Source organism: Drosophila hydei, unplaced genomic scaffold (assembly GCF_003285905.1).
Source record: "Drosophila hydei strain 15085-1641.00,03,60 unplaced genomic scaffold, DhydRS2 tig00008135-arrow-pilon, whole genome shotgun sequence".
Taxonomy (NCBI): domain Eukaryota; kingdom Metazoa; phylum Arthropoda; class Insecta; order Diptera; family Drosophilidae; genus Drosophila; species Drosophila hydei.
The window spans coordinates 1,765,913-1,780,022 of NW_022045844.1; the positions used below are offsets into that span (position 1 = coordinate 1,765,913).

General features: G+C 41.1%; 1 protein-coding gene across 1 annotated transcript; it reads right to left on the reverse strand.

Annotated features, from left to right (window-relative positions):
- Positions 1-12,579: 12,579 nt before the first annotated feature.
- Positions 12,580-13,630, reverse strand: LOC111601113 (charged multivesicular body protein 5). The gene is made up of 4 exons (XM_023317560.2): positions 13,453-13,630; positions 13,248-13,399; positions 12,786-13,182; positions 12,580-12,719 (listed from the first exon to the last, which is right to left on the reverse strand). Exons 1-4 carry the CDS (start codon positions 13,519-13,521, stop codon positions 12,657-12,659), a joined length of 681 nt encoding a protein of 226 aa, XP_023173328.1. The 5' UTR covers positions 13,522-13,630; the 3' UTR covers positions 12,580-12,656.
- Positions 13,631-14,110: the final 480 nt, after the last annotated feature.

The window sequence follows — 14,110 nt, forward strand, 5'->3', positions numbered from 1 at the left end:
CATTGAAGAATCCTTGGACCTATCCTCTGACCACCTGCCACTAATAGTCACAATCCACGCGCAGCCACAGCCCTTGCCCATTAGGAAACAACTACTGCCAGCAGGATCAGATTTAGGAGTCTTTAGGCGCGAGCTCCATTACTCTTTGCACATAGAAATGGAACTTAACACTCCTGAAGACGTGGACTACGCAGCAAACAAACTGCAGGAAGAAATAGTCAAAGCTGCGCACCAAGCCGCCCCACCATCTTGCCAAACAAGACAACAGTCTCCGTACAACATCCCCCTCACCTTGGAGGCCCAACACCTACTAATACACAAAAGATGGGCCAGGAGACGCTGGTTAAGATTACGCACGCCTGATGCCAAATCCATGTACAACGAAGCCACGAGGCATCTTAAAGCTGCTCTCGCCCTGCTTCAAAAGAGGTGTATCAGCGATGCGCTGGTACGAGCTGAATCGCCCACTGACGCAGAGTTTCAATTATGGAAATTTACAAGAAAGCTCAAACGGCAGCCAATACGACGTCATCCCATTCGGAGCATTTCTGGTTCCTGGCACATTGGAGACGAAGCTCAAGCTGAGGCTTTTGCAAACCACCTTCAAGACCAATTCACGCCGGTGATTACCGCAGAGGCCTCAGAAATCGAAGCAACAGAAGACATCGTTCTCTCGCCCCTCCCAGCTGAAGACCAGATAACTGGATGTACAAAAGAAGAGGTTCTTGAACACATCAGAAGAGTGAAGGCAAAAAAATCCCCTGGATATGATCTAATAAACGGCAGAGTCCTTAGAGCACTGCCTGACTCCACCATAGACTACATAACTATGGTGTACAACGCCATGCTCCGCATCCGGCACTTTCCAGCCTGCTGGAAGCGCGCCGTGATTGTGATGATTCCTAAGCCTGGCAAACCCGTGGGAGAAATTGAGTCGTACAGACCAATTAGCCTGTTGCCAGTACTCTCCAAAATATTCGAAAGAATATTTCTGGAACGAGTACTGACACATCTGGGACGCCAGGAGGCCATTCCAAACCATCAGTTTGGCTTCAGGAGACAGCATGGAACACCGGAACAGGTTCACAGAGTTGTGCACCATATCCTTGGAGCCTTTGAAGAAAAGATGTACTGCTCTGCCGTCTTTTTAGACATCAAACAGGCGTTTGATCGAGTTTGGCACCTGGGACTGCTGCAGAAAGTGAGGACCACCCTTCCAGCCCCATTTTTCGCGTTGCTATCCTCATACCTTATTGGAAGAACCTTCCAAGTGTCAAGGGGGCAAACAGTATCCTTGACTAGACCAATTATGGCTGGAGTACCACAGGGTAGTGTTCTAGGCCCAACACTTTATACTTTATTCACAGGAGATATGCCAACTCCCGAGCCAAATATAGGAAGTACAGATGCAGTACTCATAGCGACCTATGCAGATGACACCGCCATCTTATCACGTCACGTATCTGCGCAAGAAGCTTCAGACTCACTACAAAAATATCTGGACTCTTTCGGACGCTGGGCAAAACGGTGGTGTATCACCATTAATGCACAAAAGTCTGTACATACTACCTTCGCCACTAGAAGAGGAGATTGCCCAAGCGTTGCATTGGGGCCCACTATTCCCAAAGCCTCAAAAGTAAAGTACCTTGGTATCACTCTTGACAGAAGGCTGACTTTTAAAGCGCACATAAGTCAAGTAACCTCAAAATGCAAAAGCAAGCTAAAAACCCTCGACTGGATGCTGAGAGCTTCAAGCAAGTTGTCTTACAGCAGCAAGGCCGCCATCTACAAGGCAATAGTTGTCCCAACCTTCGTATATGGTATCTCTCTATGGGGCTCCTCGGCGAAGACTACAAGGAACAAAATTCAGACCCTGCAGAATAAAGCACTACGCAGATGGACTGGAGCCAGCTGGTTTGTAAGAAACTCAGTCTTACATAGGGATTTAGCAATTCCCACAGTTGCTGAACTCATTGGGCGACACAGTTCAAGATACGCGGACAGACTTGCAGCGCATCCTAACCATCTCGCAAGCAACCTGGCTATAAACAACAATAGGCGAAGACTGAAGAGATTGCATCCTCTAGACAATATTAGAACTAATTAAGATAGTAGCTACAAGTGCAGAATAATTGGCATATCTGCCCTCCCATTAGTTAAGGTTTAGAGCTAAATGCGCTATAGAGTCTAAGACAATAAGCTGCAACAAAATAAAGAAATAAAAACGAAAAAAAAAAAAAAAAAAAAAAAAAAAAAAAAAAAAAAAAAGAATGTATTTAACTGTATTTGGAGTATAAGTGTTTTAATATTAAGAGATTTACTTTGGCCATGCTTCAAAAAGTTCAATAAGTGAACCTTCAACCTGTCGCAACTATGTGTGTGAGTGTGTGAGTTGTCACTCAGGTTCACTGCTCACATTCAAGGCACTAACATAATAACCTAGCCCACGGCGAATTTAATTTCAATAACGCGATAAACTTCTTCAAAATAAAACAACAAGAGCAACCATACAACAACAAGTACAGTAATTGAAATTCGTGCCGTCGATCGCATGGAAGGTCGTTGCATTAAAAAAGAGTTTAATGACCAAGGAAACTTTTGCCGAAATATGAAACAAAAGCCAACAACAATTGACGCTGCGTAAGCTGCACCAGCAACAACAGCGGCAATTCGCCGTGCGCCCACAACTTACGACGCGCATTCGCACTCCGCGCTCCTTTCATGGCAACAACAAAAACAACAACAACGGCAACGGCAACAGCAGCAGCAGCAGCACTTGGGAAAGGTCAACGAACAACATTGCCTCCGTCGGTCAAAAGCAGAGTTCACACGTACACAGGCACACGCACACATGGAAGCGTGCACAAACATGCACACACACAAACACACCACGGAGACGCATACAAATGCATTGTGAGGCGGCGGCGCAGCGAAGAGCAACAAAAATCCAACGGCAACGGCTGGCAAATTTTTGTTTTGCTTTTGCTTTCGCGTTGAGTGAAGTGAAATGAGTGGTGAAGCGAAATAAAGTGAAGTGAAGTGAATGAGTGAGTGAGTGTTACAGCCTTGTGCAGATTGAACTGCCTGCCTTTTGGCAATGACTCAAACGGCTGGCTGACTGCCTGACTAATTAATTATTTATTATTTGTTACTCATATTGAGCTATTTCCATGCGGCACGCAACGCAGCGCACAGGGCCAGCCGATGCGACGCTTACGCTTACGCCTACGCAAGCAGCGAGCGCAGCGTAGAGTCAGCAATTCATTCACTTTTGTAAACTTAAAAAAAGCGTCGCTGCCAGCGCAGACGCTGACGCTGCAGCTGCGTTACGAGATCAACGCACTTTCTGTATAAGCGTATGTGTGTGTGTTGATCCCACGAAACAATTTGCCGTTTAATGCACCCCGAAAAAAAACAACGAAAAGCAGAGCGAAAAATAAAACAAAAAGCGAAACAAACAAAACAAAAATCTGCATCGGCAACTCAATGCGAATGACTCAATTTTTGAGTGCGATTTATGCATTTCATATTCAGCGATTTGCATGCAGTTTTCACTTTTTTAGTGCAGCTCAAGCAAGTTTTGTATTGAAAGCAATAAAAAATGAAAAATCCAAAATATGAAATATATATAACGAAAGTTTTCTGTGGTCAAAAATAATAAAAAATATTAATAATAAAAGAAGATATATAAATCAAAAAAGCAACAGGCAGCAGACAACCGACTTGCAATTGCGCTCAAATTCCAGGCGGTCGAGGAGACTGACAAAGCTGAGCAGCGCTCGGCTGTCAGCGGGCACCAGGGAGCAGGCAGCGCAACGGACGCCCCGGATACAAATACAATGCACTTGGCCAGTGGCCAGGCTAACGATGCAGCCAAAGCTCGAAGCTGGAGACGGAGCTGCGGCTGCGACTGCGGCTGAGGCTGAAAGTACTAAACTTGTTTGAAAGTTGCAACTGTCGATGGAAGCAACTGCAACAAGAGCAGCAGCAGCTGCTGGAAGGGAGAGTACGAGTGAGAAAGAGAGGGGCAAGGAAGAGTATGTGGGAGGAGGTGGCAAGCATTTGCAATTTTTTCGGCTAAACTTGAAAATGATGTAAAAGAGAATTAAGAAAAAAATTGCAGCTGCATAAAGTTAAAAGAAATTTTGAAAAAAGAAGTTAAGCCAAAAATGTATTAAATAAAAGAAAATAAATATGGAAACAATAAAAATATATATGATTCAAAATTTTTTCCTATTATTATTATGCCACTTATTATTTAAATTTGTTATTACGTATTAAATCTAAATACTTTCAGCTCAAAGTAAAGATCTACAGCTCAAAGTTCACAGCGCATTCATCCTCTGCTCCTTTTCTTCGCCCTTCTCTATCACTCAAAGCGAAAGTGGGCGCGCTCAGCTCTCACTGAGATTATGAATTCGCCGCCATTTCGATCGGCGTTTCGATTAGCCCAAAAAGGCCAAAATATATATATATATAACTAAAAGCGAATGCAAATGCCTATGCTGCAGGACGTGAAACAAACCAAATTTCACATTGAATGCAGCGCCGTAAATAAACAGCAGCAGCAACAACAACAAAAGCAGCAGCAACATCAGGGAGTCGCGTGCAGCAAACATTTGAAGATGCCCCGCACTCTGAACAGGGCCATAAAACTGGCTGAGCCTCAAGCCTCCAACCATGCCCATGCCCAACATGCCAGGCAACATTAGAAAACTGCAACAGCAGCAGCAGCCTCAGCAGCAGCGGAGGCAGCAACAATAACAAAATGCAGTAACAGAGCAGCGAATGAAGCAAATGAACGAACAGCGTCGCAGTCACAGTCACAGCCGGCGTCTGCGCCGCGGTCGACGCTGACGTCGAGTGTATGCATCAAAAAACAGACAGTAAATCTGATTGTTTGGGGTAATTGAACTTTCTTAAGAAATTGCGACATGTACACTTTGAAAAGCTCTGGATTTGCGAGCAGCAGCGTCAGCTGAGACAGCGCAGCGACAGCAACAGCAGCAGGCAAAGGCAGCACCACCAGCCGCAGCAGCAGCAGCAGCACACAAATGTACGCCAATGACCGAGTTCGGGTGAAAGACCTTCGATAACCATCATCATCATCATTCGCAGAGCAGCAACGGCAACATCATTAGCGAGTCCGAGTCGTTCGCAGCGTAGTCATTGCACTAGCTGCCAGCCAGCAAAACAAAAACAAAGCAACACAGAGAGTGAGAGCAGAAGTGAGAGCACGCGCCAGTCAAAAGAGAGCTGCGGGTTTGCTATAAGAGCAAAAGTGCCAAAGAGTTGCAGCAGCGCTATTTCATTGAACTAAATTTAGCATTGTGTGCGTGTGTATTAGCACCAAAAGAGAAAGAGCACACGCTGCAGCTCTCCACGCTCTCTCTCTTTCTCTCTCTCTGTGTCATATCACACAAGCACAAATACAAACACTAAAACAAAAGCGCGGGAGTTGTTTTGCTCTTGCTATGCTGCTCTGACTGGCTATTGCTGTTGCATTTTTGCATGTGCATTTGATGTTAGTTTTTATTGTTATTGCATTTGCGATTTCGAGGTGCATGGCAAGACCTCAACTAAGGCTAAATTTGTTTTGTTGTTGTGCCTGTTGTTATAGTTGTTTGTGTATTAGTGTGCGTGTGTGCGATAATAGTGGGCTATAGGCGCTGCCGCATTTGGGGGTTATTGAGATAGGCGCGCGATTTGATCAATGCAGCTCAAACTACAAAAGCCTTGGGGCGGCATTAAGTGCGGCGCGTGTAACAGTTTGACAAGCAATACAGTGCTACTCAAACGGTATGCGGCATTTTACAGTTCTAATACAATGAATTCTACATGTAAAATTAAATACATTTGTTAATTTTACTTTTTCTTAAATGGAAATCAATTTAATAAATGATTGTATATATTTATGTATGTAGTACATTAAATTTATATTTTATTTCTAGATTATTACAGAATAAAAATAACTGCTGGTGCATTCCACTCAGCAAGAAGGAGAAAGACGAGAAAGAGAGTGAGAGAGCGACTACAGAAATTTGGGCATGAAGTTCGAGTGAACGCACTCGCACTCACAGTTGGCCGCGTCAATGCACGCTGACGCAGCCGCAGACGCCGCCGTCATCGTCGCAGCGCAAAAGCAATGACACTGATCCTGGCGTTGAACTCTGTCAATGCAGTGCCACGCTTCCGGCGGTGGTGGGAGCAGAGGCACAGGCGAGACTGAGACGGCGAGAGAGAGAGAGACAGACACAACAAGAATAGCAACTACAAAAACAAAGCAGCCATCAATTTCGGTTTCGTTTTCGCTGCTTGATTCTACAGCTTAGTTAGCCTCCACTCTGAGTTGTTGTTAATTATTATGCTTAAAGCTTTTTGGGCAAGGTCATTAAGCAGCGGCAACAGCGACAGCAACAACAAGTAGTAAGAAAATAAGAAGAGTAGAGCGAAAAACCCTGCTGCTGCTGCCGACTTCTGTTTGGCCTGCCCAGCGACTTCTACTCTACGTTTCTTTATGCTTTAGTTCGGTTCGTTCATACGGTCTTAATCAAGGTGAGTAACCTTGGCCTTATTTTCGAGCAGCGCACTCTTTGCTGTATGGCTGTGTGTGTACGCGCTCACGCATTGCCAAAAAAGCCAGCCGTGGCGCTCACCAAAAGCGTCGCTCACGAAGGCACAGCCATTGTGCGAGTAAGCGAGCGAGGTAGAGCGACAGAGGGCGAACGGCAACTGTTGCTGCTGGCATTGCGGAAGGTCATGATTTTTTCGGCTGCTCACCGTGTGAGCATGCGTGTGTGTGTGTTTTGTGTGACTTGCTGGCATTTGCTGAAACCGAAACTGAATGTGAATTTGAATGTGAATGTGAATTTGATTCTCTTGCGTCTTAAGCCGCCGACTGCGCCTGCGACTACGACTACCACTCAAGAACTACTCCTAAAGCTTTTTTCGACATGTCGAATTAATTTATTTTGACTAAATTTGCAGCAGTTAGTTAAGTTTATGCAGTTCATTTGATTTTTAACCTTCACTTACAGTTTAACCTGATCTACAAATTATTCGAATTGCCAAATTCGCTGTTAAGTGCCATAACAAACAGTCACAAAAATAGAAAAAGGCAAAAGAAAACGTTTAAGGTACTGCAAAATTTTGTTAAATATAGTTTCTCAAAATGTGAATTTGTTGGATTGGAGCCATTTTGCAAAAGGTATCCGCTGTGACTACCAATTGCAAGTAAAGAACTTTTACTCTTAAGGGATTTTTTTTAGCAAGTTTGATTTGCCTTAAGTTGCTAATTCGACTAAGTAGCTGATGTCAATGGGAATTTATTTATTTTTGGTACTTTTATTTGGATTTCTTTTTTTTTTTTGTTTTTGAATTATTTTTTGAAGGGAATTTATGTACATCTTTTAAGTTGCTTGCGTCTTTAATGCTTCTCTTAGGGACTTAGCTCATAAGAAATACTGGGGAAACGCTTTTTAATTTTGGAAATTTTATTGAATTGGGAATTTTTAGCAGCTAGTAAATCAGTAAAGCACGTGCTGTGTCACTTGTTGCCCTTTATAGGCCTAAATACATTTTGAAATATATGTATATTTGTATATATGTATATAAATATATATATTTAAATGTGCGCATATCTTGATGTGTGTGTCTAAAGCATGCATAATCAAGTGCCGAGAGCTTGAGACACGCCACGGTTTGCACTTGGCCTTGTCGAGCGCCGTTTCGTTGCTACCTTGAACCTCAATGTGCCGAATGTTGAGTTTGCTGCTGCTGCGACTGGTGTTGTTGTTGTTGTAGAGTGGGGGCAGCAGCTTCATAAAAAAAAAAAACGAAACGATATCAAAATTGAAAAGCGATTCGCAGTTTTACGTTGAGTTGGCAGTATGTGCTTTTCGAACGCTTCTTTTTTCCCCATATTTTTGTTGTTGTTGGACGTGAACTTTTTAAGCAGCAAACAAAATAAAAACACTATAAGAGAACGTTGTAAATGGAAAAATTAACGGTCGCAGACCTACAACAAAACCAAAACGTGACTCTCAACGACTTTAACTTGATGCGTCTGCTATGACTTTTAATAACTCGCCAAACACCCATACATAGACACACACACACATATGTATTCACATTATATTATATATATAAATACATTCATTTTAGAACTAGTTTTCGTATACATCTGCGTAAAGCTTTGAAGGCCGTTGGCTTCTAACCCGATTCTTTACACACTGCGTATGCGTAATAATTTGGAAGGTTGCCCTTTATCAAGTATACGCCATGCTGTACGCTTATCAATTTAGCCAAGTTAACGCTAGTGTCGCACCTGTTTGGCTGGGGAATTACCTATCAAGTGGCATTACCTCTACAATTCTCAATGACCAACGCAAACACATGTTTCACATCAGCTAACATACATATATCTACATAAATCACGTATAATATCATCTCTAGAAATTCGAGAGCCTGCCAATTCTTTTTGAAACGGGTTTTCATCTTAAAACAAAAGAGGAATTATAGCTAATGCCAATATTCATAAAAATTCTTTAAATCTGCACATGCGTACATAACTATGCATATTTCTATTTAATTTTTATATTTAATTTTGTATACAGTAAAGGCTCGACTAACAAAAATTAACCTCTATTTTTGTTACCGCTTGAAATCCATTTTAAGAATTGACTTCATTTGAATTTCCATTTTACTTTCTTCTTAAAAGTTATCTTCATTCCCTTAAATTCCTTATGGATTGTCTTCCTTAAAATTCCCAATATTTTAGATTCAATTTGATCCTCTTTCTCTATATACCCTACATATTAGTTCCAATCTTTTAATAAGTTCCCTTTGTTTCAATTCCCTACTGTTGCAGCTCTTTTTAGGTCCCATTATTTTACTTCCCATAACACTCTTACCTTAAAGCTCCCTTGCACTACAAATCTTGAATATTATTCAAGTATTGTATTATATTGTATAATTATACAAATTCGTGTTTACTTTTATACCTTCAATCAATTCTATCAAGATCTATAGCAAAGAAAGTCCTATATATTCGCTTTAGTAAGATTTCCCTGTATTTAGATTTTAGTACATATACACATACACTTACATACACTTGCACTTGCACTTGCACTTGCTTCCAGCTTTCCAATTGCTGCAATGAGTGCATCGCCGCCCTCCTACCATACATAGCTCATTTTAGACATAGCGACAACAACAACAGGCAATAATAAGAAAAGTATCGAATGCGCGCACAATTACAATTACAAAAAGGTTTTGTACTATGCAATAACAAGCATGCACTCACACACACACAGAGAGGCGCACACATTTGTCAGGCACATGTGTGTTTGTGTGTGCACATGTGCATTTGTTGCCGACATCGGCGGCAACATGCTTAGTATATATTTTGAATGGTTGCGCTTTATATTGGCCTCCGAATGTGTCTAGCTTCAATAGCAGGCCAGGGTCATGCGACACCGGGGAGGAAAAACTGACGCGAACTGACGCGAGGCACACATACAGGCGCAACTGCACGTGTATGTGTGCCCGTTATCGGAAGAAAACGCCAAAAGCTTCACAACAGCGTGTTTGCGAACACACACACATAGGCGCGCACACAAAGACAAAGCAAAATGCGCGCTCGCGTTCATTGCCTTTGCAAACGTTTAGATCGCACTCGCTCTCACTTCTATGCTAGAGCATTAGAAGAGTAACAAAACCAAAAACAACAGCAGCAATAGGCTAAGGCGCTAATTGATTAAAGAGAGGGTATAGCGGGAGAGCAGCAGAGTCGAAGTTGAAACAGGAGCAGCCGAGCCTTATCGGCCAATGGCAATCGGCACAATCACAACAAACGGCAAAAAAAGCTCTCGCAGTGCCCTTTGCCAAGTCTCATTTCAATTTTTGATGGATTTTACTTTTTTTCTTTTTGTTTTTTTTTTTTGTTTTTGCTTGCGGAAGGCGGGCAAATAAATGTTCGCATCGATTGTGAGGTTGGTCAGTGTTTTTTCGCCGATTCCTTTTTCGTGGTGAATTCTTTCATATGTGGGTCGAATGCGACGTTCTGCACGCGAGTAGGATGAACTTTGATGGGAGCTGGGTGAGGGGGATGTAAGAATTAGATGTGGGACATTAATTGGGATATTTATCATTAATATCGATAGCAGGTGACAAATTGGAAATAAATGCAAATAAAATACATATAAAAGTCTGTATATAGAATAAAGATGTACTATGACAAAATACACAGGAGAAAGCAACAAATTTATTTAGAATAAATTGTGTAGAAGAAACTAACTTAAGCTAGCCATGGTCAGCATGAGAAATTTCTTCTTATTTCTCAAATAACGAAAACATAATTTATCTTCAGCACAGCTATAAACATTCGAGATCATTTGATCTGAGTTTCAGCCGCTTGATCGATAATAAAATCGATAAATTAATTAATTGGCTCGTCACTTTCTGTGTCGAAGGTCGCACCCATCATTTGCATAGCCAATATTTTTGGCCAAAAACAAAACTTAATCGACATAAGCATAAATAATATAAGAAAAAAATAAAAAACCAAAAACCAAAAGCTACTAAAAAATTTGCGCTGTTAGCAGATTTTATTATAGCGCTTCTTTTGTCTCGAATTTTAATTATTGGTAAATTGTAATATTCGAAGCCGAAAAAGTGGGACATTGCTCTGGCTGTGACTCCAAGACCGAAGCTGTAATTCGAGCAGTCGAAAAGAAACATTCAAATTGAACAGCAGTCAGAAAAAAAAGAAGAATAAGAATATAGTCCACATATACGTGAACATATTGCAACATTTTCGAAAAACGAAAAAAGCAATGAATCATCGTTAAAAGAACTGAGAACTGAGCATTATCTAAATTACTTTCATTTTTATGAAATTACGGGAATTAGAATTGTCTTAAAGGCAATTTCCCACTCTTAAATTTTACATTTCCCTTAAAGCGATTTGCTCATATCCTAATAAACTAAATTTCCTTTCAAACAATAGCCGAAATAGTGAGGGATATTTGTTAATAATATCCCAATGCGTTTCTCCTTCTTCGTTTTCTTTAGGTTAGTTGACTCATTCCATTCATAGTTGCACTCTTATGCACATAGATACACACACACACGTATACATACATATATGAATTAGCATTTGCCGATATTTTTTCCTGAACTTTCATGCACACAGTTACATATACACACAGATGAGATGACGAAATGTGAGCATAGAAAGCTTTTTTTCGTTTGTCTATTGCGATTTGCTTCCTGCATTTTTGCACTTGTTCACAAGAGCCACCCCAAATCTCCTGCCCTCCCCCATCTTTCACTCTCTGACACTCTTCCTCTCTAGCTCGACTGCAACTCTCGCAATTAATCGCAAATGCAACTCTGTTTTCGTTTAGTTGAGTAAATTCTAGATCGTTGCACGCTGCGTATGCGCAATGTCTTCAGTCACTCACCATTTGCAGTAGTAGTAATCCAATTTGGCGTATATCCATTATGTTTACCGTTGCTTCAGTTTTTAGTTTGATAAAAAACAGTTGCACTTTACTTCGCAGCTAAAAATGGCTGCTGGGCAAATATTTGCATTGAAACGATTGTAAATATTGCGTATATTTTGTGTATTTAAAATCTACATTAACAACAACAACAGAAACACTTTTAGGCACTGTGAGGGATCGCCCCTGTTGTTGTTGCTGGTTGGCTGGTTGGTTGGGTGGTTGGGTGGTGGGTGGGTCAAAATACAATTATACAAGACTTTTGCCAATTCTCTATTTGCTTGGCATTTTGGCAGTGAATGCAGCAGATACTAATGCTGATTCAGTATCAGAATCAGCCTTAACACACACACGCACACACACACTCGCGCGCACACGCACTATATGCGATAGACACAGATTGGTTGTTTCACTTGTAACGCATTTCGATGCACTTCATTACGAGGATTCGATTGTCCGCGGGGGCGTGGCAATTATAATTACAATTTTTGTTTTTGAATTTGCGTTTGCTGTGATTTCTTTTGGGTAAGCGAAGGTTTTTCAGATTAGTAGCTGTTGCTGCTGCTGCTATGATCGACTGTGTTGCTCAGTTCGAAATTTTGCGACCGTCCGTTACAGCAGTCAGATGAAGACTAAACGCAAGCGAACGCGTTATTTTTGCACACAGCAGTGCAATGAGACACACAAACATATACATACATGTATACGAAAACATTCACAGCGGCAGAGACACGCGCGCGGCCGCTCAAGTTCATGCTCTGAACTTCAAAGCTCAGTTACCTTCATGCACGTCGCTGTGCTGGTGTATGTGAGCACGCTCGCTAAGCGTATGCGTGTGAATGAGAGAGGGAGAGACAGTCCGCAAGAGAGTGAACGGTTTGACTTTTTGTTCATTTAAGAGAGACTGTGTCTATAGTAAATGCAATGCGACGTTAAGAGACCGCAATAAAAGAGCGCGTTCGTGTAGAAATCCTTTTATTAGGCTTACTTTCAAAGTATAACGGAAATGCATACAAAATATATATAAAGCATTGTGTAAATAAACGTAAACGATTTTTGTTATTTATAACTGAAAATGGAAACGAAGCGTTTTTTCTTTTTTCCTCTAAACTTTAATATGAACATATATATATGTATATGGAAAACAACTTTTTATGTTGTCTTCAAGGAGGTTGGAATCTTAGGCAGACCAAATTCATCCGTTTCAATGGTGCTCTGCAAAGTAAAATATATTTAAATTAGTATTAAGTTTGCTAAACAATTTTTGTGATTTATTTTTACCTTGCCCGGCTTAATGCTATCAGCGCCTGGTTCTCTGTCTGGGGCTTCGGGCGCCTTGACAACGTCATCCAAGTAGCTGGAATCATCGTCCAAAGCCATTTCGTCGCCCAATGCATCAAGCTCTGCCTGTAGGTCATCATCGTCCACTTCGGGCATGCCGTAGGTGCGTCCCATGGCCTCCTGCACCTCGTCGGCCTGCTCAAGCATATCTGCCATATCGTCATGCATGTCCTCAATTTGATCAATATTAATTTTCTTATATTCCGTCTTCATCTGCTTCACACCATCCTTCATGGCGGCCACTGTGGCTTGAGTATCCTTGAGCGATTGGGCGGCATAGTTGGCCTGTTCCATATTGAACGATTGATTTCGCAGAGATTCAGCTTGTTGCTCGTAGCTAAAATAAACAAAGATAAAATAGCGTTAACTAATGGTCCAGCCTTCTAGCTTATTAGCTCTTACGCCTTCTTTTGTTTGAGCACACGCAGCGCTCTTTGCTTAACCGAGTTCTTTGCAGGGGATTCACGCATTTTGCTCATTTGCTCACGATATTTACGCAGCTCCGTCTCCAATTTCGCAATCTTCTCCTCAATATTTGCAGCCCGAGCATCCACCTACAAAGAAAACGCTGATTAGGACTCATATTTACAGTTACACAGTTACTTACCCCCGTAATGCAGTCATTTAGACTTGGTCCGGGCTCCTTGGGTTTTCCACGTCCAAAAAGTCGATTCATTTTGTGCTTTGCGTAAGCTTTTAAAACTAATTTAATAAATTTTAACAAATTTGCGTCGAATTTTGTTTGATGACTAATTTGTCTTCTTCTTTTTTAAGTAATAAACAGCTGAGTATATGGCTATCGATATTTATACATCGAATGCAAAAAACTATCGGTAGCCCTGGTAAGCATTAAAGTACTAGCAGAATTTATATATTTCTTGTCAAATAGCCATCCCTTCTTCGAGTAGTTGAATCTATAGCTATTTCTTATTGCAAACTACATCTTTATATATTTAAATTAACAAAACCATTTGATATAAGTATGATATACAACCACTTGTTAAGCACATAGTTTTAAATATCGATTGGGATCCATTGTGATCGCTAGGTGGAGGTAACAGCTATTTGATAGAGATGTGCATTGTTGTTCAACTAAAAACAGATATGTAAAAATTTGTATTTCGCAATAGAATAACACATTATATACTTGATTTTATACCTTAGAAAAGTCCATTACAACCACAAAGACATGGGACTACAATTTACACAAGGAAAACAAAAATCAAAAAATAACGTGCAACACAGCTCAAACTTATATGAACCAA

Excerpts from the sequence above, each read along its gene's own strand:
- LOC111601113 (XM_023317560.2), bottom strand. The coding sequence starts at position 13,521 with ATGAATCGACTTTTTGGACGTGGAAAACCCAAGGAGCCCGGACCAAGT. Across the intron at positions 13,183-13,247 it reads GTGCTCAAACAAAAGAAGGC|CTACGAGCAACAAGCTGAAT; the intron begins GTAAGAGCTAAT and ends TGTTTATTTTAG. Across the intron at positions 12,720-12,785 it reads ATAGCATTAAGCCGGGCAAG|AGCACCATTGAAACGGATGA; the intron begins GTAAAAATAAAT and ends TTTACTTTGCAG.